Source organism: Eucyclogobius newberryi, unplaced genomic scaffold (genome assembly GCF_026437365.1).
Source record: "Eucyclogobius newberryi isolate DKJ021-1_F unplaced genomic scaffold, fEucNew1.0.hap1 SCAF_12, whole genome shotgun sequence".
NCBI classification, from domain to species: Eukaryota; Metazoa; Chordata; class Actinopteri; order Gobiiformes; family Gobiidae; genus Eucyclogobius; species Eucyclogobius newberryi.
In genome coordinates, this window is record NW_027315746.1 from 16,719,409 (window position 1) to 16,741,961 (window position 22,553).

The 22,553-nt window shown below is 43.5% G+C and overlaps 1 protein-coding gene across 5 annotated transcripts in view; it reads right to left on the bottom strand.

Annotated features, from left to right (window-relative positions):
- Positions 1–22,553, bottom strand: part of carmil3 (capping protein regulator and myosin 1 linker 3) — an 88,189-nt gene that overhangs the window by 52,011 nt on the left and 13,625 nt on the right. For all 5 annotated transcript variants that reach the window (XM_072440973.1, XM_072440975.1, XM_072440976.1 and 2 more), the window contains exons 3-9: positions 20,263–20,313; positions 19,508–19,567; positions 19,246–19,367; positions 8,509–8,603; positions 8,062–8,132; positions 7,096–7,169; positions 540–615 (exon numbers count right to left, since the gene is read on the bottom strand). In XM_072440973.1, coding sequence (XP_072297074.1) covers positions 540–615; positions 7,096–7,169; positions 8,062–8,132; positions 8,509–8,603; positions 19,246–19,367; positions 19,508–19,567; positions 20,263–20,313 — 549 coding nt within the window. The remainder of the gene's footprint in view (positions 1–539; positions 616–7,095; positions 7,170–8,061; positions 8,133–8,508; positions 8,604–19,245; positions 19,368–19,507; positions 19,568–20,262; positions 20,314–22,553) is intronic.

Here is a 22,553-nt window from a genome sequence, read left to right on the forward strand (position 1 = left end):
TAGAAAGACAAAATAATTGCTGATAGCTGTGTAAGTAACGATCAGATTCAGATTTGATTTTCAGGAGAGGTTAGTCAACAGTCACAGAAGACATCTATTTTGCACTTATGAATAATATAAGACAGGCCAAACCAACAAACTCAAATATTTCTCTTTATAGTGCCGTGTGATTGACGTGCACTGAATTTGTTGCTATTACACATGCTATAATCAGACACTTCCTTTTACAGCAATGATAAAACATATTTGAAAGCATTTCTTAGCTTTATGTAATGTTTTTATATCATGACCTGGCAGAAACTACACAAACATGTATCATTTTTAGACCAAAGAGTGAGTCTGTTAATCCTGTGGGTGAGATTTCACTTCCAATATTATAACTTTAAGACTGCCAAATGGCTGCTACACAAGCCGATTCAGTCACATAAATTCAGTTTGCATGAACGCTTGCACCAAAATATCAAAGTGAAGAAAACTAAAATGGGTTTTTAAGACACATCTGGCAAAATACATATGAAAAGATTCAAAGCATTACTTACAATACGCATGTCTTTGCAGTGCAGCTTGGTGAACCAGGTGTTGTACGCAACGGATGCCACAATAACCGCCAAGTCTCTGCGATGTAAACACAAACACAACAGATGAAATCCTCAAACAAGCAAACTCCATCTGCTCCACAGCCACTCAATTCCATTTATCTATGAATTCACATAATCATGAGGCCAAACTTTGTCTGCGTTCTGTTTTGTAAAGCGCAGTTCATCATTGTGACAGAACACAATGGGCCGAGCTGATGTCGGTCGAGGCTGAGGACGAGAGACAGCGAATTAGGCAGGGGGGGGACACAGGAGGAGAGGAAGACGCAAAGATCGATGGTTTGGTCAATGGATTATTCACTTAAGCCCGTGTTTGATCTTGGATACGCCGCTACATCCGCCGCTACGCAAACAGATGGCGAGGTACAAGGGGTTTATTAGCGAGAGAGAAGTACCGAGAGTTTCAGAATCCTCTCAGGTCCAACTACAGCCGGGCGGCTACACCTGCCATATATCATCTGACAAACAAGCCGCGGCGCGAGAGAGAGGGCGGGGAACAGTGGCAGAGAAATAGAACGTTGAAAAGCTGGATTCCTGTGCGCTAAGGTCAAATTCAAATATATGAGGGTGGGTGATATTGACCAAGAATGAATAATGAATTAGCGAGTGTCCCAAAAACGATATTTAGATGATGTTATGTCAATCCAATAGAAAAGCATGTCCTTAAACGCATTAGTTGTGATTTGATTATCAGACAAATGTGAAAATGTCTGTAAAATGAATCAAACGTGCACCTTATACCTTTATTTCAACGTCTTCAACATAAAAAATGTCATATTTACTTTGTATCAGCTTTATTAGTGCCATAGACAATAACTATTAATGATATACTCGCTATTCAAATGTTGTATATCTTTAAAACAACATTCATGGTAGTATGTGAATTCTTCAATATCCACCTCTAGTTTTACAAATGACAAAGTTTGCAATTATTTCGCTCTCAAATAACGAAATATTCTCTATGTCTCCCAGGAGTCTAGTAAAAAGCTGTAGTTCACAATCTGAATTGCATGTGGTTTTAGAATTCAGTTTTATTTTAGCTGCTTATATTTCAGCCTTTCAGTCTCAAATGTTATTGCTCCTGGACAGGTTGAAAATGTGCACCCTCGACTGAATCTTCAATTTAAAACATACATCGCAAATCTAATCACAACTCCAATATGTGTTTGAAGAAAAAGTACAGCATACAGTATTTTGTCCTACTGTGTTCAACCCTTGTGTTGTTTCCTGGCTTGTTGTGAGTTGCAGAATGGAAAAGAATGGAGATGTAAGCATTGAAATGTGGCCAGGGAGTGTCCAGTGCCAGTAACCGCAGTAGCCAACAGGACATTACAGTAAATCTCAGAGGAGTTAAATGGCCTCGGGCTGTTTCTTTTCCATTAGACTCGTCTGACAGACTTGTACAGCTGGGACTGTGTGTGTGTGTGTGCATGTGTGTTTGTGTGTGTGTGTGTGTGTGTCTGTGTGTGTGTGTGTGTGTGTGTGTGTGCATGTGTGTTTGTGTGTGTGTGTGTGTGTGTGTCTGTGTGTGTGTGTGTGTGTAGGACATGTCAGAAGGCATCAGTGACATGGACAGTTGACTGACACTCTGACAGAGGGACATGTAAGTGACCTTCATGACGTCTCACTCACACTGCACAGTTGCACAGTCGTACAGTTGTACAGTCGCACAGTCGCACAGTCCTACAGTCGCACAGTCGCACAATCGCACAGTTATACAGTCGCACAGTTATACAGGCGCACAGTCGCACCGTCGTACAGTCGCACCGTCGTACAGTCGCACAGTCGCACAGTCGTACAGTCGCACAGTTGCACAGTTATACAGTCGCACAGTCGCACAGTTATACAAGCGCACAGTCGCACAGTTATACAGGCGCACAGTCGCACAGTTGTACAGTCGCACAGTCGCACAGTCGCACAGTCGCACACGTTATACAGTGGGCTGGTGCTGGCCTGTATACAGTGAGTTCACTTCAGGCCACATAAGGGGAGCGCGGTGCTACAGCAGGTTTATCTCTCCCTCTGCCGTTGGACTCGTTGGACTTAACACCTGTCACTTAGAAACAAGTCGGTGTAATCCCTCATTCGTCCAGGAGAGTTCCATTGTAGAAAATGATTCAGTTGTAGTCTTCTGAACAAGCAAGATGTTTTAACTCTCATCCAAGAGTCACTCAGCCCTGCCCACCGGGCGGAACCTAAAAGCCTGTTTACACTTTTGCTTCAAACTCATTCGTTTGTTAGTTTCACACTGTTTCATACAGACTGCCTGTCATGTCTGACTAAACTGTAATTATGTGTCTATATTCAGTATTTAGTACATGAGTCTTTAAGTCTAATTTGATCTAATTTAGATTTAAGCCTTTTTTTATTCATGCCTTATTTATATTATTTATATTTAGGCCCGAGCGCCACAAGCTGGCGAGAGGCCTATTAGTCCCGTAAGGCCGTGCGAAGCACGGCTGTGAAAGTGCGCCACTCCTCCACTCACGCACGCCCCGTGCATACTAATTAGTAGTAGGAAAATGGAACATTACCGTTGTAAACGGGCGAAGCCTGTGCAAAAGTGCGCACTAAACGAGCACTTTACATTGGGATGTCATCCCCATATAAAGTATTCATTTGCGCTAAGTAGCTCACGAATACGTTCCCCATCTCTTGCATGTTCCGTGCATATAAACATGTAATGCAAAAATTGAACATTATTACTGTTTAGAGGGCCAAAAACTCAAAGAGGGCGGAGCCCACTCAAAATTAACGAAAGTACCCGTCAGTGACCAGGGACCCACACCATGAGGTAGGAAAGCGCGAGCGCTTTCCGAAAATGTATAGTTTATGATATTTGAAAAATGGGAAACATTGTTTTCGCATCGGAATATTATTCTTTCTTTCTTTCTTTCTTCTTCTTCTTCTCGGGACCAACCCCCCTATTTTTCACCCAGTGAACATTGATGAAAAGTCACAAAAATGTTCACACCTCTAAAAATCGTGCATCTCTACATTCTGGCTATTTCCCTTTTCTAAAATAAAAAAAAATTGGCGCGTCAGCGCCCCCAAATGTACCAAAAATGCATTGAGAGACAGGAAATGACCCCAAAAAAATCTGATCGTAGAATCATGAAATTTGGCGCAGAGGTAGATGGTGACAAGAGAAGTAAAAAATATTACTACGGCAACGCCGTCCGCCCAACCAAATGTCGGCCATATTGCTTCAAAAATGGCTAAGCATGACTCGGGAGTTTTTCCAAACGTCGTACTTTTACAAACTCCTCCCAGGGCGTTGGCCCTAAAAAGCTGAAATTTGGTGAAAATGCTAGTGGGACATCAAAAGTTATTCAAATTACATTGATACCTGTCACGGTCTCTGAGCGGCGAAGCTGCAAACTGTAGCTAGAATTTCAGAAATCTCCCAAATTTAACATTTCAATCAAAGGACAATTGGGGCACGTTAGCGCCCTCTCCTCTTGCGGCGTGGCGGCGGCGTGGCGAGGGCCGATCATTGCCGCTTGCGGCTATATTTTGCTATTATTATTGATGTTTCATATTGCACCTGTTTCATGCTGTGAATTTTTTTTTTTGTTCACTGACCTTGAAAATCATTTTCTGATTCTAAGTCTAGCTTTAAAGGTGCACTATGTAACTATGTAACTTTTCTGGCAGACACCTGCTGTTATTTTTTTTGTCCTGAAATGATCTACAGTATTAGCTTATCCATCTCCATGAAAACAAGCAGGCCAAATTAGAGGTCAGATCTGCGGAGAGGAAACACAACTAATGTTACTTAATAGGGCATATGATATGAAACAATGAACTCTAAAAAATAGGGTGAAAGTATTCCTTAAAATTTGGACTATAAGCTGGTACTTTTTTGATCACACTTTGCGCTCAGCGGCCTATACGGCGCAGCAGTGATTTTACAAGCTAACAGCTTCTAGGGGCTCTAGCAGTTCTCTCTCAATCCACAAAGGACATTTGAATCAAGAAATTACCATCAGCACTTATACCAGTGCTACACCCCACATGTAGCATTGGGAGGTTAATTGACTTTGAGATCAATTCGTTTTAATTACACGTTTGTGAGGGTAATCTGGGGAATTTCAGCTCCAGATGTGAATTTGAGGCTTAATCAAGTGCCATAGCATATCAAAATGTTTTACTTTTTATATATATATATATATATATATATATATATATATATATATATATATATAAATTCCCTTTGCTAACTTGGTATTTACATGTTCTGAACAGACCAACAATATCGACATCGTCCAACCATTCCACAACATGTGCAGGAATAAATCACTGTGGTTTTGCTGAAGAAAAGGTTTGACTGTTTTCACATCACAGAAGTTCACCTCCCTTGAAGTAACAGTTTTACATAGGTAAAAAAAAAAAAAAAACTAATAAACAACACAATAAAAATGGAGTTAACTCTACACACTTGACTTCAGCACAGAAGTCCGTAGAGGCCACTCGCACAGGTCTGCCAAAACTGTCAGCGCCAACCACTGTGTGAGCAAGTATGACTCAGAGACACTGGAATAGAATGTAAAAGAGGTGAGGAAAATGCATGGAGCACACACCAGGAGCATATCGAGAGGATGAGACAGGGCTGGAGGCTAGAGTACAGAAGTGTCTACTTTCCAATGGCCAGAGATAGTGATTTGATGGACAGCACTCAGACGTAAAACGCTGTTGTCTACAAGATACAGGCGGTGACCATGTAAAGAAGGGGGAAGAAGTGTAAAAGGACAAGTTGAGGACAGTGAAACTTTATACATTTTCAGAGTTAATTTTAGAGATAGTGACTGTGAATATTTAGCCCATTGTTTGAATTTCACGGGAAACCTACATTGAGCTGTCTTTTCAGGTTCTATCTCTTAAATGAACATATAACACACTTGGTCCTTTTGTTTAGTGACTACCACAATTTTTTCATTCCATACCAAGCAAGATGGGGCCAACAATAGTTCAATTAGTAATACCAAATCTCTGCTTCCAGTCCTGGGGAGCAATTTTATCGCAGAGAGCAAATACAGCCGCTCTTGAATCGTCTGTTCCACAAATAGCACCACCATTTTCTTCAGCTGGTTTTAGCATTTCTCGGCATTGTTTTACAGGTGCCTATTGTTAAATCTCTGCAGTCCATTTTTGAATCCCACTAAGCTCCATCTTGGGGCAATTGTAAGCCTGGTGTAAGTAAGGAGCAGAAGTTTTTAAATCCAAAGCATGACTCAACGATTTCTACCGCATATTTCATCATAAACTTTTATACAAACGTAGGAAAAACAACAGTGCAAAGACAGTACAATTTTACTGAATGTGATAAAACATTCATATTCATGAGCTTCTGCAGCAATCACGCCTAAACAAATGCCTTTTTGATTTACCGACATGGCAAAGCTTCACCCTAGTGATGAGACGTACATTTTTAAGAGGATATGCATCTTCTAGTCATCATGATTGTTCTTGCACAGCGAAACATAAGAGATTCTATGTAAAATGGGATTTTCTGAACTCGAAACAATCTTCAAACTGAAGACAAATACCTATTTGCATGCCACGCGTCGCACATAGTTTTACGATCAGCAGCAGAGCTCTAGTGAAAGCAGATACTGAATATGTCAGTGAAAGAAATCAGGACTTTTTAAGCGATGCCAGCAGGGAGCGCCAGGAGGAGACAAATGGTGTATGTTACAGCTGTATTCTGCAGCTGACAGGCACATCATTCTGACTGCTATGATCACTGCATACTTGTTACAAAATGCAGCACACACTCAGGACAAGGCAAAGACAGAAGAAGAAAGGAGGAACTTTTATTTCAAGCAATGACTGGCAACATTTGGCAAGGCGGGAGTCTGATCAGAGAAAGAGAAGAAGAAAAAGAATCCCAAAATAAATACTTAATTTACTCATATTTGACTTGGATAAACCCATCAAACCGAACAGACTTTTGATTGACAAGTTGACAGCTAAGGCTTCACCAATTCTAGGTCACATATCAGCACCACAAGTCTAGAACTGAAGATCATAGAAAACACACATATGCAAATTTAAAGATGCACCAGTCCATCACGATAAAACATATTCATATATACATAAAAAAATGTATCATTTATACATAATTTATACACCGATGTAGCTTAATCAGGGAGGTAAATCCAATGTAGACTATATTTGAGTGCTGGTTACAACTGCATTTATTTGAAACCCTTTTCTCATCTCAAAATTTGAAAAAAATGGGCCTTTAACATGGTGATTAACAACTAATTTGTAAACCTTAATAAGCCCGAAGTAATCATGGGATATTCGACCTTTGAACAACTTGTTTGGCTCAGCTCTAGGCACACTCTAAAACATAATCAGATGTGTGTTTTTGAGGATTACTGTGATTTTTTTGCCAAATAAATGAGTTTCCCGCCCTTTGAAGGAGCTTTAAACTGTAAATTAACCTTCAAAATGGTGGTTGTGTCTGTGAATAGTCAGTAAACTCTGTTACCTGCTGTCAAGATGACTGAAGTCCTGCAGGTTGAACTCTCTGTTGTCTTGAGAATGGTAGATGGTGTCAACGTCCTGTTGAAGCAGAGTAAAATAGACAGAAGAGAGTGAAACAATGTAATTATTAGTGGTAGAGACAGGTTATGGGAAAAGCTTTGGCCGATAAAGTATCCTGCCGATATTTTCTAAATGTAGTTATTTTAAACACTAAACACAAAAAAAATCGATCTAGTTAGAACGAATAATACCCGTCTTTTGGGGGGAAAAGGAAAAAGTTTGATAGAGAATATGTAGCACTGTGTTTAGATATAGGCAGGCTTTACACTCTAATATGATTATTCTTTATTTGAGTAAATTGAGCCTTTCCACTTTTCCATTCTTCTTCCCAGACTAAAGTGTCTCTGAAATTGTCCAGTCGTGTGTCATCATCTTTGTCGCTGCTGCTGTTACAGTGAAGAGACAGTGTGATCAGACACAGAGTCTGAGGAGGAGAGACTGAGCAGCTCCTCCTCAATTCTGACCTTTCAATACTAAGAAATAGACTTGCTACTTTGTTACGATAATGATTTTCTTTTTTACAATACAATTAATTTTCAACCCAAAATGATAGTAGACTCTTTAATATTTTCATGTGGTCTTAAACGTGTGACAGAAACTCTTCAGGTAGTGTCCAATTTTGTCCTATCTATGTGATTTATTTAGTTTTTTCCAGTATCGATACTTGTTTTGAGTAAATATCTTGATCTGATACAAGTGTTTCTGTTTTTTTAACACATCTAGTGTAGTATGTATGTGTATCTATGTATTATATCTTGAATTTGGAACCTCACCAAAATCACTAAGTCTGCTCTTATTCAATATATTTTTAATTACAAGTTAAGTGCATTTTCCACACATCAATAAAACCCTTAATGTATGTACTATTTTTATGATCAGATAAAACACAGACAGGCCATATTCGCCTTACCCATTGCACTTCTTCTTTGCAAGTGATTCCATTATAGTCACAGAGTGCAGCATATGTCTCGGAGAAACCACCTAAAATAGAGGAGAAAAAGCTCAATCTGAGGCCAATAACCATAGTGTAATGCAATGAGGAGGGAAGTGCAGGCTGACTCAAAGAAGGAAATGGCAGAAAAGCTGCAAAAAGAAACATAAAAGTCAGTCTGCTGCAGTGAATGGAGCAGAAAATATGAAGATAGGAAGAAAGTATTGCATCATGAAGTAGCTCTTATATTAGATTAATCGGATTACACACAGAAATGGAGAGTAACTTTATAACGTTGAGTTCCTGACCCAGAATGCAACAAGCCAAAGATGTTGGTGTGAAAAGGTTGGACACCATGACGTCAGTTCTATTGTAAAAGAAGTGTGTAGGTGTGTGCAAAAAAAAAACAGGCAGCGCGTGACTCACCACAGGTTTTCTGAGGGTCCAGCGACGACTCAGAATTTGGAGAAAATTTCTGGTTTCCATCGAGCAGCTCCTCCTCCGCTCGGCAAATAGGAGGACTGAAATGTAAAAGACAGTTAATTGTACTGAGGCTATTTTGTATTCTGGAGATAACGTGGCTTTTAGCAAGGCAGAGAATACTTCCAGATGCTATAAAAGAGTTTAATTCTCAGGAGACAATAAAAACGCACAAGGTCGCTCCAAAGTGTGGGAAGAAACGTTTGCATAAAGGTACATTTTTTATTGGTTTACAACATAATAAAGTCATTTCAACATAACACAGACTCGTTTCTCCATCCATTTTTTCTACATAAATCTCCAATAATCTCCCTTTCAAATTTAAATATTGCAGACGCTTTAAACGAGCGCCTGAGACTGCGTTAAACACCGATTGTACCGTCGTTGTTTTTTTGATGCGATTACACAACTGCCTCACGTCCACGCTCCTTAATCTCATTTGACAACATCACAGTCAACACCTATCCAAACGGCTGATCCAAATCCTCAACTTATCACCGCCATCTTCATCGGGCCCTCAAGCACCTGCAGCACTGTGCTCGCGCTATCAAGACTTTATCTGCAATACGTACTTCAGTAAAGCTGAGGCCATACAGTCCAATGCCCCTCTCACTGTTGGGGCGAGCTCTCCTTTTCTCCTTAAATGTTCTCTCTCAGAGCAATCATCTGCCACGGCCCTAATGGAACTGAGCCATTTGGAAATATGATAGAGTGTGGAGATAGCCATGTCCCGGTCAATAGCTGGAGCACAGTCAAAGCTATTGCTCTTAGAAGCTGTAGACGAGGCCAAGAGAGGAGAAGCACACGCACTGGACGCTTGTATCTGGCAAATGTTGTGAGTTCATGACGCAAGAGTAAAAGTGGCTCTGGGATGTCTTGGATGTGTATTTCGGAGGATAGGAGGGGCAAAAATATATGCTTTCTTGAAAACATTTATTCAGCTTTGATATGTGTATTTCAATGAGTATTAATCAGAATCCATGACCAACCATCCATGAATCTAACTAGAATCAGAAATGACCGTAAACTATGTATGCTATTATACACATAAACAATACATACGCAACAAACACACACAAAAACAATCTTCATCCATAGTTTGACCTACAAATGAGACAAATGGCTATGCACACCAAACATCTGCTCAATATCTGATTGTTGAAATGTCATGTAAACTGTTTGCATCCGATGTGAGTCTTCTGATTTCTTTCATATACAGAAGCAGAAGAAGATGGATGGATGAAAGTGTTGACAAAGGGAATGATACAAGAAAAAGCAAACTAATGTGACAAAGACTAAAATGAAAGAGAAACTGTTTAAGTGTGAAAGTTGTTGAAGAGTTGTTTTCAAATGCTTTGGACATTGTTCTTGGTCAGTTTCTTATTGTTATTGAGCCTGAGTGCCACAAGCTGGTGAGAGGCCTATTAGCTCCATAAGGCTGTGGAGTGACCAGGGTCAGGTGGGGAGAACGGCATGTCTGGGCAGTCGGGTTTCGTTGCCGGACAGCGATGATGGCGTCAATTTCATTGAATTTTTTTTTTTTTTAAAGGAAGCATGTCCTTGTGGTACACAATAATGACTATATTCTCTTATCGTTCAATATTTAATAGAAACAATACATAGAATTCTATGGCTCATCTCTCGGCTATTAAAATTTCAACTCATGTTTTGTATATTACATTACACCGTGGCAGAGCGGTTAGAGCTCTCGCCATGTCCTCCCTGTGTTACCAGCTTCCTCCCACTGTCCGAATGAATGTGAGAGTGACTAGTTGTCTAAGGCCCAAAGTACCAGGGCAACTGCGACAGGGGTCGCTGTTCATGGACCACATAATCGATAATGAGTTTGTCAGGGAAAACTACCTGAACAGAACCATGGAGCTGGATGTCCAAAAACTGGCCCCAGAGCGGCCCCGGGCGTCCTCATGGCCATGAGTGGATGGATCGCCAACAGTTCCTCAAATGACAAATTCTATGACAACCGCGCCAAAAAGTGGGGCTTAATATACAACAAGGAGGAGATTCCACCTGCTTATCATGGGGCGGCCTTCCTAAACGAGTGAGTGTACATCATCGGGGGATTTGATGGTGTGAAGCATTTAAACACCGTGCAAAAGTACGACCTGATCAATCAGACCTGGCATGAGGTGCAACTCATGCATACACGCCGCTGTTTGGTGAGCGTGACCGTGTTTGGTGGCTTTATCTACGCCATGGGGGGCTGTGACGGGAACATGAGACTGAACACGGTTGAAAGATATGATCCAAAGACAAACCAGTCGACAATTATCACTTCCATGAATGAAAAGAGGAGCAATGCAAACAACAGGGCCACTTTGAATGGAAAGGTATAAAGTTTAAGGCTAAAAATCACAGTATGCCTTATGATTACATACAATACATGACTGATGATGGAATAATATTACAATATGGCATCAATGGATATTGATTTCTGATTTCTGTGTATGAAAGGCACTTGATTTGTCTTTTCACTGCAGATCTGTGTTCTCTGATTCTGTGTCCTCAGTGCCATTAAAGGATAAGTCTAACACTGAGGACAAGTTCCCTAAGGGGATAATAAAGTGGGCTTTAATCTTAAACTGAAACCATAGTAAAGTTCTCCTGAGCCAGGACTCAGGGGAACTTTACTGTAGATTCAGTTCTCAAGTCTAGAATAAAAAATAAAAAAAACTGCTGTCATATTCTCACGAAGCATTACTGAACAAATAAATTATTAGAAAAATATTTTATCAATTTACTGTGGTAATTCATCCATTAGTAACATTCATCCCTATTTTATCTTTAGATTCAGTTGAATTATGTTGTAATATATTGACAATTGACAAATCCAAACTGGCCTCTCACCAGCTTGTGGCCTATTGGCCGTGCGGCTGTTGAAGTGCACAGAAAGTGCACATGAAATCGAGCCGGCTTCCAAACACTCACTAATGCACTTGTCCACTCATACACGTCCCGTGCATACGAATTAGTAAAGGGAATATTGAACATTATCCTTGTAAACGAGCTGTTTACATGGGGATCCCCAAGTCGCTCACTTATGCGTTCCCCAACTCATGCGCTCATGCATTATTATTGTACCGATTGGCCCTAAAATCATGAAATTCGTGAAGCTTTCTATGGCAAGTAAAACAAAAACAGGCGGACAATCGGGAAGGAGGATGCATGTGAGAAAAAAGTGAGCTTATACTCAAGGTTCACCCCTATAACTCAAGCTAATGCTCTCCTAGCCTTCTCCTTACAGTAATCTTAATCAAATAATTTAGTCGATTACCGTAATCAAAATGTTGGTTGGTTAAGGCCCTCTCGACTCAGGTAAGGCGAGTTTATTTGTAGAGCACAATTCGTACAAAAGGCAATTTAAAGTGCTTCACACAACAGGAAAAAAATGCATTAAAATCCCACAGACATAACAGAAATCGCATAACACTTTAAGACATGAAAGAGAAGAGTACAAAGAAATTCCTTTCAGTCAAATGCAGCTAAACAAAACTGTTTTTAGCTTGTATTTGAACATTTTCAGAGTAGAACCTGTCTCACATCTTCAGGAAGACTGTTCCAGATTTTAGCTGCATAAAACTGAAACGCTGATTCCCCATGTTTTGTCCTGACTCTGGGCACCAGCAGGAGGCCGGTCCATGTTTAGTCCTGACTCTGGCACCAGCAGGAGGCCGGTCCATGTTTAGTCCTGACTCTGGCACCAGCAGGAGGCCGGTCCATGTTTAGTCCTGACTCTGGCACCAACAGGAGGCCGGTCCATGTTTAGTCCTGACTCTGGTACCAGCAGGAGGCCGGTCCATGTTTAGTCCTGACTCTGGCACCAGCAGGAGGCCGGTCCATGTTTAGTCCTGACTCTGGCACCAGCAGGAGGCCGGTCCATGTTTAGTCCTGACTCTGGCACCAGCAGGAGGCCGGTCCATGTTTAGTCCTGACTCTGGCACCAGCAGGAGGCCGGTCCATGTTTAGTCCTGACTCTGGTACCAGCAGGAGGCCGGTCCATGTTTAGTCCTGACTCTGGCACCAGCAGGAGGCCGGTCCATGTTTAGTCCTGACTCTGGCACCAGCAGGAGGCCGGTCCATGTTTAGTCCTGACTCTGGCACCAGCAGGAGGCCGGTCCATGTTTAGTCCTGACTCTGGCACCAGCAGGAGGCCGGTCCATGTTTAGTCCTGACTCTGGCACCAGCAGGAGGCCGGTCCATGTTTAGTCCTGACTCTGGTACCAGCAGGAGGCCGGTCCCTGAGGTCCTCAGAGTCCGAGATGGCACTGACATGTCCAAGATGTACTGACTAATTAATCAACTTAACGACTAAAGATCTAATCTGTTGTTCATGTTTTCTAAGCAGGTTCAGACATAACTTACACATACAGTCAGATGTTGCTAGACCTATTTATTATCTGAGTTCTTGGGAGAGCATTGTACATTTCCACCATTGTCAAGCGGCCAGGGCGATCAAGGCAATCAGTGATTGGCCAGTGAAGTCTAAAATTATCATGCGTCACAACTATATTTGAAGGAATAATAGAGGATTTTTGGCATGCAATCTGAGCATCATTTCCTTTTGGTGTAGACAGCCGAGTAGTTCTCCCACATGTCAATCATTACCTGCGTCCTACTGCAAACTTGCAGCCTCGTTCCCATGATAGCGATAGGATAGGATGGCACGTTTCCCTGGCTGCGCATGCGTGGTTGATATGCTGGTGTGTGTTTAGCGAGTTCCTTCAGTGTACAGTACAAAAATGACGTCAGAAAAAGACTGAGTTCAAGCTGGCTCAGAAGAGAGCGAAATCTGCGGAGACGAGAGATGCGATGCAATCCGTCGCGCTAATAAACAAACGCACGTGTAGCAGCGGGGCTATTGCATGCTTCCGCACAAGGTTTGATGGTAGGCGGACTCTTGGAAAGAACAGATGGGTGGGGGGGTGAGTTTGGGCAAGCGCATTTAAAAAAGGGACACAGTCGCTTGAGTTCTCGAATCAAAAAATCCTCTATTATTCCTTTAAATTGTTCTGAAATACATCAAAATAAACCTGTTTTCCCCTCACTTCTGCTGCCTAAGTTTGGCTGGAAGTCACTATGTTTTCAGTGGCCTCTGCAGGCTGGGAAGCATGATTTCCCTCCTTCCTGAGCGGCTCAGTCTGTTTGAAAACCAGATACTTCAACAGATTGTGATCCTGTGCCCAAACTGCACATGTGCAGCAGGAAGACGGCAACGCAGAAAACTTTCAACAAGTGACTTTAACGACAAGTCTTTGTTTGTAGCTAAAGGTTTTGTTTATGTTTCTAATGATTTAGAAGCTAGTTAGAAATAGAGGCAGTCATTTAATGACATAGTGAGCTAGTTTGGTGCAATGGAGGATCTTGGTCTGATAAGGGAAATGACAGGAGCGTTCGTCTGACACAGCACTATTTGTGACTGAACGTGGCCAATCCAGTTACATGTCTACCCGGAGACATTTTGAGTTATTCACAGATTATGAAAGTGTGAATTCAAAGCTTTCCAATGATGTCTCACTCATGTAGATCTGATAATATTTGAGTAAGTTGTGGTCATTTGAATGTATACAACTCTCAAACCCATTCACTGAGAAAACGGCTTCCAAAGTTTCTCACCGGAGTGAGCCCAGAGTCACAGGGGGGCTCATTTGCATCTCAACGCTGATGTTGCTTTATACAATTTTTATAAAGCAACATCAGCGACAAAGGACATTTAACAATAACAGGACATTTTATGAAGAGTGAGTGAATCGGTGGCTGTTTTGGACCAACTCCACTTGGAAAGACATGGTTTGATTTGTATCTGGGAGTGACAGGTGAGTTTTATCACGGCTTTGGTAATGTGTAGGTGTTTTTAAGGTTTGTGGCAAACGAGGCATGTTTATAAGTGCATTTCACCCTGGAGAGACAAAGAGACCACGAGAATGGACTGTTGAGCAAGCTTTATTCGAGAGTTATTTGGCGCTCAGACCCCGGCGGAAGACGTTGCAATCATATTAGATGTCTCCCCCCGGAGCCTGGAGACTGGTGGTGGTAGATGTGAAGAGGAGGTAGAGGATGAGGGGAATGTAGAGGAGGAGCTGGGGAGGCGGTGGGTCGCAGTACGGTTTGAGCGGCCGAGCCATCTGCCTGAGGGCTTAAATGTGGCCGCCTTGTGCCGATTGGAGCGGGGAGGAGTCACTTGAGAGCGTTGATTGGGGATGAGGAGCAGGTGCGAGGGCCATGGTACAGACGCCCCCTGACCTTTCACCCTACTTCTTTGGCCAGGAAAAACTACATAACCTCTTTGGGATAAGCGCAGAAACCTGGGAGAGTCCATGGTGAAGTGAGGGATCTGACTCTCACAGACGGACAGGCGGACGCCCGCTTGTGTGCGATGATGGCGCTGGGGAGAGGGGTCCTTCCGTGGTGGCCTTGATGTAGATGGATGGAGTTAGGTCTTCCAGGCTGAATTTACACAGGCTTCATCTGTCTAAACAGTACTCCGTTATTGTGAGTATCTCATCATAAATGTTGTTTTGTGTTGTTTCCCATAGTACTAAAGCTATAATGTGTCGCTCAAATTATTTCAATAATTGTGGTTAATTGATGCATTGATGAGGTGAGTTGGCTAATTTTGTGAGTGAAAACACAACAGTTTGTGAGATGTCTGCGTTGATGCAGTCCGTATAAGCCAATTTTAAAATAGCATTCTCTCCACACTCTGCTTAAATGAGATGCTTAAAAACAAGATGCCTCCAGGTAAAGAACAAAAACACCTACTCACTTTGTGTCACACGGCTGATTAAAAAACAGAGCTTATACAGTTCAACGCACAGATAAGATAAGATAAGATAAGATATTCCTTTATTGTCCCACATGGGGAAATTTCATTGGTGCAACGCAGGTAGATACAAAGGTAGATACAGAAGAACAGATCACTTATAGGAAGTATGAAAAACACTTTCAGTAGAAGATCTCCTATAAATAAATAAAAACTCCCATAGACAAATAAATAAATAAATAAATAAATACCATTGCATGTGATCCCGACAGTAATTGCACATGAATATGTATCACGACAGCACATAGATTGCACATGAATTTCACAGTAATTGCACATGAATTCCAACAGCAATTGCATATATGACAGAATTGCACATCAGTATTAGGTTAGGTCAGTATTGCGAGTGTTCAGTACTAACAGTTTTTGTTATAAAGTCTGACAGCAGCAGGAAGGAAAGACCTACGGAACCTTTCCTTCACACATCGAGGGTGGATCAGTCTCTCACTGAAGCTGCTCTCCAGAGCGGAGAGAGTGTCCTGCAGGGGGTGACACTCATGGTCCAGCATAGATGTGAATCTAGCCAGGACCCTCCTGTCCCCCACCTCCTGCACCGAGTCCAGAGCACAGCCCAGGACGGAGCTGGACTTCTTGATGACTCTGTCCAGCCTCTTCCTCTCCCTCTCTGTGATGCTGCTGCTCCAGCAGGCCACACCATACAGGAGGGCCGATGCCACCACAGAGTCGTAGAAGGTCTTCAGGAGTGGCCCTGTCACTCCAAAAGACCTGAGTCTCCTCAGGAGGTAGAGCCGACTCTGGCTCTTCCTGTACAGTGCGTCTGTGTTATGAGTCCAGTCCAGTTTGTGGTTCAGATGAACACCCAGGTACTTGTATGAGTCCACTCTCTCAATGTCCCGTCCCTGGATGTTCACTGGTGAGGGGGCAGTGGGGTGGCGTCTGCGGAAATCCACCACCATCTCCTTGGTCTTCCCCGCGTTGATGAGGAGGTGGTTCCGCTGACACCAGTTCACAAAGTCCTGCGCCAGTCCTCTGTACTCCGCGTCATCGTCGTCCGTGATGAGTCCGATGATGGCAGAGTCGTCAGAGAACTTCTGCAGGACACAGCTGTCCGTGTCATGTCTGAAGTCTGCAGTGTAAAGGGTGAAGAGAAAGGGCGCGAGGACAGTGCCCTGGGGCGCCCCCACACTGCAGGTCCGAGTGTCAGACACACAGTTCCGGGCTCTCACAAACTGGGGTCGGTCTGTGAGGTAGTCCAGGATCCACTCTGCCAGGTCATACTCCACACCAGCCGTCTCCAGCTTGTCCCTCAGGAGCAGCGGCTGGATGGTGTTGAAGGCGCTGGAAAGATCGAAGAACAGAATCCTCACAGAGCTGCCAGGCTTTTCCAGGTGAGAGAGAGAGCGGTGCAGCAGGGAGATGACGGCGTCCTCCACTCCGATGCCAGACCGATATGCAAACTGCAGCGGGTCCATGGCTGAGCTCACGGTGGAGCGGAGGTGGTCCAGGACTAGCCGCTCCAGTGTCTTCATCAGGTGGGACGTGAGAGCCACTGGCCTGAAGCTGTTGAGGTCTTTGGGGCGCGGTGTCTTAGGCACAGGTACCAGACAGGAGGTCTTCCAGACCTGTGGTACCACCCTCAGCTTCAGGCTCATGTTGAAGACATGCTCCATAACTCCACACAGTTCATCTGCGCAGGACTTAAGGAGCCTGGGGCTGATGCCATCAGGTCCTGCTGCCTTCCTCACTTTAATCCTCTTCAGCTCACTCCTCACCTGTGCTGCTGTGACAGTCAGTGGTTGGCAGGGGGACCGTGTGCTGGGGGGATGGGTGAGTCCAGGCGAAGTGGGGAGCTGATGGTCCGGGGCGGAGAAATGAAGAGGAACGGATGCAGGGCATTGTCCAGCTGTGGAAGAGGGAGCATGCAGCTGTGCAGGGGGAGGGGCGGGTGACTGATCAAACCTCAAGAAGTGAGCATTTAAATCATTCACCCACTGTAGATCCCCCTCTGTCTTGGCAGGGGGGATTTTGAAGCCCGAGATGGTTTTCAGGCTCCTCCACACTCCCTGAATGTTCTTTTGCTGCAGCTGCTCCTCCATCCTCCTCTTGTAGCCGGCCTCAGCCTGCCTGATCTTCCTCCTCAGCTCCTTCTGCACAGTCCTCAGCTCCTCCTTGTTCCCTGACCTGAAGGCTCTCTTCTTCTCCTTCAGCAGAGCCTTCAGTTCACGGTTAATCCATGGCTTGTTGTTTGGAAAACACCGCACCGTCCGGGAGGGAACAATGTTCTCAAAACAGAAGTTGATGTAGTCCGTGATGCACTCTGTGATGGTGTTGATGTCCTCCCCATGTGGGTCATAAAGCTCAGTCCAGACAGTGGTGCTGAAGCAGTCCCTCAGAGCCTCCTCGCTCTCAGCAGACCACATCCTCACCTCACGGGACACCACAGGCTGCCTGCGCACGATGGGTTCATACACAGGCCTCAGATGTACAAGGTTGTGGTCCGAGCTGCCCAGGGGAGGGAGGGGGGAAGAAGAATAAGCCTCCTTGGTGTTGGCAAAAAACAAGTCCAATGTTCTATTCTCTCTGGTGGGGCAGGTAACATACTGGGTGTATGTTGGTAGAACAGAAGAGGGAGAAGCGTGGTTAAAGTCACCAGAGATGAGGAAGAGAGCCTGTGGATGCTGTGTTTGCAGCCTACAAGTGCAGGAGAGCAGTGCTTCACAAGCATCTTCAGTATTGGCAGACGGGGCCACATAGACTGCGATCAAAATCACATGTGAGAACTCCCGGGGCAGATAATATGGCCTCATGCCAATAGCCAATAGTTCAATATCCCCGTTACATAGCTGCTCCTTCACTGTGCAGTGTTCAGGTTTGGACCAGCTCGTGTTCGCATACACCGCCAGACCTCCACCTCTTTTCTTCCCGGATTCTCTAGTTCTGTCCGCCCGCAGCAGATGAAAATTGTCCAAACCTACAATAGAGTCTGGCATTTCTGCTGTTAACCAGGTCTCTGTGAAAATCAAGACGCTGCTGTCCCTATAAATCCTCTGGGACCGCATGAGGCTCGCTATTTCCGTCATTTTATTTTGAAGGGACCTCACGTTACCCATGACTACGGCGGGAACCGACTTCCTGTTTGTCCCTCTCTTCTCTCGGAGTTTACGTCCAGCCCGTCTGCTTCGTTGCGTTTTCCTTAGGATGTCCGCCGGGATAACGTGACGATCTCCGGGTAAGACGACAGTTCTCCGCAGTTTCATGAGTTCTTCCTTTGTGTAAACGCGGTACGGCGCCGGGCGGGGGGCGGGGCCGGAGCCGGGGGACTCAGAGCCAAGACACATCGCAACGACACGACGAAAACACTCAATCCAGCCGAATAAAGTCAAAACAAGTTAATTTAAAGCGATTCCAGTGCGTGTCCCGACCGTTCGTGAAGTTCCTCTTTCATATAAACGTGTATATAAACGTGTACCGACGACACGCCGTACTTTAGCGCGGCCGGAGGGTGCGGGGGGGCTGGTGGGCTAGTTCGGAGCTAGGTCACGTCACAACAACACAACGAACGCAACGAAAAACGCTCAAATCCAGCCGAAAAAAGTCAAAAACAGTTGAATTAAAAAACTATTCCAGCGCGTGTCCCTATCGTACAGTAAAATAGAAAAAATATACTAACTATATTTACAAAATATAGGAGATAAAGCACAATAAGTGTGAGAAAGAAGAGAGAGCGTTTACACCGGGCTGCCAGCTGTACCAGCGCCTTATGACGACAAGACAGCATGGAAATGATGTCTAGGCTGTTGGACGTGGCTCTTGATGGTCACATGTAACCCTGCTTCTCCACACACAAGCATCAAATAGAAATATGAATTTGCATTGCTACTTACGCATAGATGGAGTTGTTGAAGACTCGGGACAGGGCGTAGTTGATGTGGTTGACCATGTGATCCAGCTGGTCCTGGGTCTGTAGTCTCAAAGAGTACGTCGTCTTGTCTGTGTCGATTATAACCTGATGATTGGACATATGTGACCGTGGATAAACCAGTTACAAGTCTATGTTACTGCATGTAAATGTGCGGCAGAAAAATGGATAAAATAAAAAAATAAAATAAATAAAATAAAATAAAAATGGAAATGATTCGTGCCAACCTGGTGTTCTGGGTATGTGTTCATTGCCCGGATTTCCAAAAAGTTGAACGTAACCTCCAGCTGTAAAAGCCAAGAGCAAAGTAAATACATTGTTCTTGTCATTCAAACCACAATTTCAAAAGCATTTTGATTAAGTAACTATATTCTTCTTACAACACAAAATACTTGATTTTTCTTATTTTGTGAAAACTAACTAGATGTTTTAATGGCAGTAACACAAAAAGGTTGTGTAAAGGGTAGGCATGACAAGCTTTTCTGCCTACTTCTGGTCATGAAGTGTTCTGTTTGTAGGTAATTACCAACTGTTAATGTCAAGTTGACCGAAACAATAAATTGAATTAAAATATGTCAATAAAACTTCCAAAAAATATGGAAAAAATTAAGTAAAGCAATTTGCACTTCTTTCCACATAATACAATAATGTAAAAACAGTTTGGTCTTCATTGTTGCATAGAAGTTACTCAGAGCTAAACAATTATTTGGCATAATCAAATAATAATACAGTACAAAATTGTGTGCATAATCTGAGATGCTAAAATGAGAGTAATGATTCAAACAGCATCAGGAACATAACACAATTTTTGCACCCATTTAGCCTCTTATCCAAAGTGTTCAGATCATTGCTTGGATTATCCATCTTCATTTTCCCTCCTCCTTCTCTATTGCAAGCTGCATCTTTTGCGGCTGAATTACCCCAAGATCACGACGGGAACGAAAAGAGCCATAAAACTCCTCAGAGAGCCGGGAACATTTACCTTGGTGGGCACTTTGACAGCGAAGAGATACAGTCGCCATGTTGCCAGGACCTGCGGCAAAAACACATTCTTTTTAGTGTCAAAAAGCAGGAAATGCAAAATGCAAATCAGTGCAAAAAAAAAAAAAGAGAGCACACAGCACAAATACCCCACAAAAAGAGCAAATCATCTCGGAGTGTTGGTTCTAAGGCTTCATAAGTCACGCAAAGCACTTCACACAGTAAAGGAGCCGGCTAATGAGGTTGGCATGTTTGCAGAGAAAAGTGTAAGACTGTGACATCTCATAATACAAAGTCAGGATGACAGGAATGGGAAATATTGTAGACAAGGGTTAGTGTATGATTGTACAAAAAGTGAAATAGTAAACGAAATAACAAAGAACCCCAAGACTTTGCAGTCGGCCAAAATCTTTATTAGTCAACTATTAATACGTTTATTGGGATTATAAAGAATTTGCCAGGACAAAAGCAAGAAGGCGAAGGCAGGAGTGAGTTAGCCAGAGATTTGTAAATTCATTGTGAATTTATTATGCTTCTTTACAAACAAATGTACAGTTTACTATTTATTATTTTTCGTTCTTTGCACATTTGGTGAAATATTTGGTCTGATCATAGAAGTAGTTTTAAGGGATTTTTTTGCTCATGTCAGATCCTTAGTAGCTGATTAATTGGTGCACAAACTGCGACAAAGATTTTCTTCTTTAGACGAGTACAAGCCAAAAAAAGGATTTTACATAATATGCCTCCAACACATTTTGGCTGAGTTTTCTATGGATAACCTCCCGTCATTAATCTATACATTGAGACTGAGCTGCCACATCGACTGCCTTGTTTGTTTTGTGTGTGATCCCAAAGACATAATCATGTGTACTCAGATGAGACCGATCATCCATCCATCCATCCATTTTCTACCGATTGTTCCCTTTCGGGGTGACTGGAGCCTATCCCAGTGACTTTGGGCCTTAGGCGGGGTACACCCTGGACAGTGGCCAACTTGTCGCAGGGCCAACACAGAGACACAGACATTACAGACAGTTCACGCTCACATTCATTCACTAGGGCCAATTTAGAGTCACCAATTTTTACCTAACACATGCATGTCTTTGGACGGTGGGAGGAAGCCGGAGAACCCGGAGAGAACCCACGGTAACACGGGGAGAACATGCAGACTCCACCCAGAGAGATCATGTGATGTTGGTCTGGTCCGGGAATCTAACCCACGATCTCCTTCTTGGGAGGCAAGAGCGCTAACCGCCTTTGCCACCGTGCACCCCAGACCGATCAGTGTGGGGATATTTGAGGCCACAGCACCTGAGACACAAATATAAAACCATATGACATAAACTCATAAAGTCGATCCCCTTTAATGCCATATTGGCCTGGCTGTCTAAAACGTCTCTGTTATAAAGCCCCAGTGATCACATCTGACTTGAGGTGGTTACTCTCGGCTGTGATTGTGAAAGCACAAATAAATAAAGTCCCAAAAATTCACGATAATTCACATACATTTCTGATCATTCCCTTCGAAATGGGCCAACTTTGAAAATTCTACCCTACATGTGAACAAAGCTCAGTAAGAGCGAATGAGCGAAAAGAGTATCAACCTCAGCGATGGGAAACAGTGAATCTTCTCTTCTAATGCCTATGCAATTAATCCCATTCATAATTCACTAAAATGCAATTAGCATACCAGCTACACACAAAGTGCTTCTGTTCACCTTCCATAGCTTTTGTCTAAATGTTGGCCACACTCTCCCGATTGCTCTTTCTCTGCCCTCCTGCTCAAACCCTATTCCTGGATTGTCCATAATTCTTCCCAGCTTCTTTCCATCATTCCAGATCCTCTCCTTTCATCTCCATGGAAATCAGCTCATTTTCCTCCATCTTCTGTCCCTAATCCTCCAATCTCTTCCATCAGGCCAGCGTGCCACGTTTGGGCCCGGCCTGCATTTTGGTAACACCTCGCTCTGCCCTCACACCCTCCTCGCCTCCACCTCTTCCTCCCAACTCCCCTGTCTCCTTTCCCATTGCAGTTTTTCTATTCTTTTTCTGCTCTGTCGCTTTCAATTCCTCAAGGTCTCTCGGCGCTGAATGGCTAATGGCGCCCCGCTGAGTGGCAGTGAGGGGAAGAAAGGAGACGAAACACACAAAGACGACGGACGGTGATGGAGAGAGGGAGAAGGAGAAGGCAAGGACGGCAAAGATTTCCTTCTCCCAATAATAAAGTCTTCAGATTCCTTTACGCTGTACCACACTGACTGCGAGCAAAGTTGACCGCGCACATGAGCCGTA